Genomic DNA, 2,674 nt, shown 5'->3' with positions numbered 1-2,674 from the left:
AATTTATTTTCTAATGCTGGAGCCCAGGACCTAACACCATTTTGAAACACTGATATGTAACAGATGATTGAGACTAAACTATGCAGATGAGGCTGACACCATAGAAAAACTGAATAAACACAAATGACACAGGTCTGGAATTTCTGAAAAACAACCAAACCTTGCAAAGCTGATGGTACAATGTGAATAAGATAAGCAATCTCTCCTTAGCTAATTTATAACCAAGATGAGATGACAAATATGTATGATGTAAAGAAAGGACAAGGAAATGGAGAAGGAAAATGAAGGAGAAGGAAATGGTAACCCACTCCAGTATTCTTGCCTGGAGAATCCCATGGATGGAGAAGCCTGCTAGGCTACAGTCCACAGGGTCGCAAAGAGTCGGACACGACTAAGTGACTTCATTTACTTACCTACTTACTTAAAGAAGGGACAAAGCTTTCTATAAAATATTAGAGGAAGGACTTTACACCATTCTTTCTGTACCTCCACTTACCCTACGCCTAAAAGGAAGGAAAATCTCTCTGTTTTAGGCAGCTACTCACTATAAATTGCATCTTCAATAGAAGTCATTCATAAAGGTTTCTGTTCCTTCTTTTATAAAGCAAGGTCCTGTACATATGCACCCATGTTCAAGTGAAATATTATGATGTCTGGAATTTTCTTCAAAATAATCCCATGGTGATAGGAAGGGAGAAGGGGCAGAGATCAAACTTCATTGACCATCAGTTGATAATTATGGATCGATGATGGGAACACAAAGTTTCTCTGCACTACTTTTCAACTTTTCAAATGTTCAATGTTTGAACATTTCCATAAGTTTATAAATCGCCATCTACCTTGGAGAGCAAGCTCAAACACTGGTCATCATTAACAGTAAGTATTTTCTCATAATAACTTTCCTCTGGAGAGTGGGAAACCAAATCAACACTGCATTGGAAGTGGACTCAGAGAATAGGGGTCAGAGGCTCTGGAGATGTGGCTTACCAAACTCATCAGCATCTGGCCAGGACTGCAGATACCAGCATCTAAGGATATTTGATTCCTGACAGGGGACTTCAGACCAAGGATCCCACAAAAGATTATGAATAAAAGCACTGAGTGGCTCTGTGATGATCTCTATAAAGACTCATAACTCCAGTCACAAATGTGAAACAAAGTCATCACGTGTAAGTAATGCCATACAACCGAGGATGGTATTATAGGAAAGCAAGGTATGTTCCATGGAATCAATTTGGGACCACAGCTGCTTCTAGAAGAAACAAAGTAAAAGCGTCTGCTGGCTTTAACTTGTTCTCTGTACTGACTCTGAATCTTGTTAATATCAGGGGACCAATAAACATGAGTGGATTGGCGCCGATTTCTACCCTGAAAATCCAATCCCTTTCATCTTTTTTAAAAAACTTTTATTTGTATTGGGGTATAGCTGATTAACAAACAATGTTGTGAGAGTTTGGGGTGTGCAGCAAAGGGATTCAGTCATACATATACATGTACCCATTCTCTTCTTTTTCTCTACTGTAGAGGTTGAAAAGCTAAACACACACACTTGCCTGGACTTGAACTTACTGGTAGCCATATGCAAAACGTATTGTCTGGAGGCTGCAATAACTGGATGAAAAGGAGCCACCAGGCCAACGTGTTAAGGAAGGCAAAGCTGGACGACCCTCAACAATGCCTGCTAGAAACAAGTGTGTTACACTACTGTTCAGTTGGGGTTTTGGTTTCATGCAGCCAAATACACTCTTATCTGCTTCAGGAAGAGAACCAATGTCTCCCTAAGCAAATGAGAACCCAAAAGAGATATGTGTGCTCCTAAATGTTTAACAACCAACTTTCTGAAAGACAAAAAGAAAAGGCCTAATTTGTAAAGTTTGCCGGTTTTTATGGTGTGAAAATTCCCACCATGGCCAAGTTCAAGGTACCAATGGATATCAGTGGTGAAGCTGGGAAGGAATGTGCATACACATCTGGCAGCAATCAAACTGGGTCCAACACGCCACTGATTGGGACCTATCTAGAATTCCCAGGAAGCCAGACTCAAACAAATTGCTTAGAAACTGCCTCTAACCCCATAGAGAAATGGTATTGAGGTGCAAGAGATGACATGGGGAAGATGGATGGGAAGGAGGAGGAAAATGGAAAGAGCATGGATTATTTTAGAATTAGTAAATACTTACCAACCTGGAAAACATTACTTTAATGTCTAGATTTCCTTGGGAGGCAAGAGCTTTAGAACAGAGATCTCCAACCCCCGGGCCATGTATTGGTACTAGGCCATACGGCAGGAGAGGTGAGCAGTGGGTGAGTGAGGGAAGGTTCATCTGTATTTACAGCTGTTCCTCATCACTCCCATTATCACCTGAGCTCCACCTCCTGTCACATCAGTGGTGGCATAATAAATATAATGAACTCAAATCATCCTGAAGCCATCCCCCTCTCCCAGTCTGTGGAAAAATTGTCTTCCATGAAACTGGTCCCTGGTGCCAAAAAGGTTGGGGACCACTGCTTTAGAATTCTAAGATATCAACAACTTGGGAAGGAAAGGTTTTGTGCTATTTGGTTATCTCACCTGACTCAGATTTGGTTTTGTAACCATTAGGCAAACCTAAAGTGCAGGTTGCTGCTGCTGCTGCTAAGTCACCTCAGTCATGTCTGACTCTGCGTGACCCCA

General features: G+C 41.3%; 1 protein-coding gene across 1 annotated transcript in view; it reads right to left on the bottom strand.

The window, feature by feature from the left end:
* Positions 1 to 1,823: 1,823 nt before the first annotated feature.
* Positions 1,824 to 2,674, bottom strand: part of METTL1 (methyltransferase like 1) — a 4,872-nt gene continuing 4,021 nt past the window's right edge. Inside the window, exon 5 of the mRNA XM_010855210.1 lies at positions 1,824 to 1,838. Within this exon, the coding sequence (XP_010853512.1) occupies positions 1,824 to 1,838 (15 nt within the window). The remainder of the gene's footprint in view (positions 1,839 to 2,674) is intronic.

This window comes from Bison bison, unplaced genomic scaffold (assembly GCF_000754665.1).
Source record: "Bison bison bison isolate TAMUID 2011002044 unplaced genomic scaffold, Bison_UMD1.0 scf7180017864359, whole genome shotgun sequence".
Lineage (NCBI taxonomy): Eukaryota > Metazoa > Chordata > Mammalia > Artiodactyla > Bovidae > Bison > Bison bison.
This window is presented reverse-complemented; position numbering and strand designations above follow the sequence as displayed.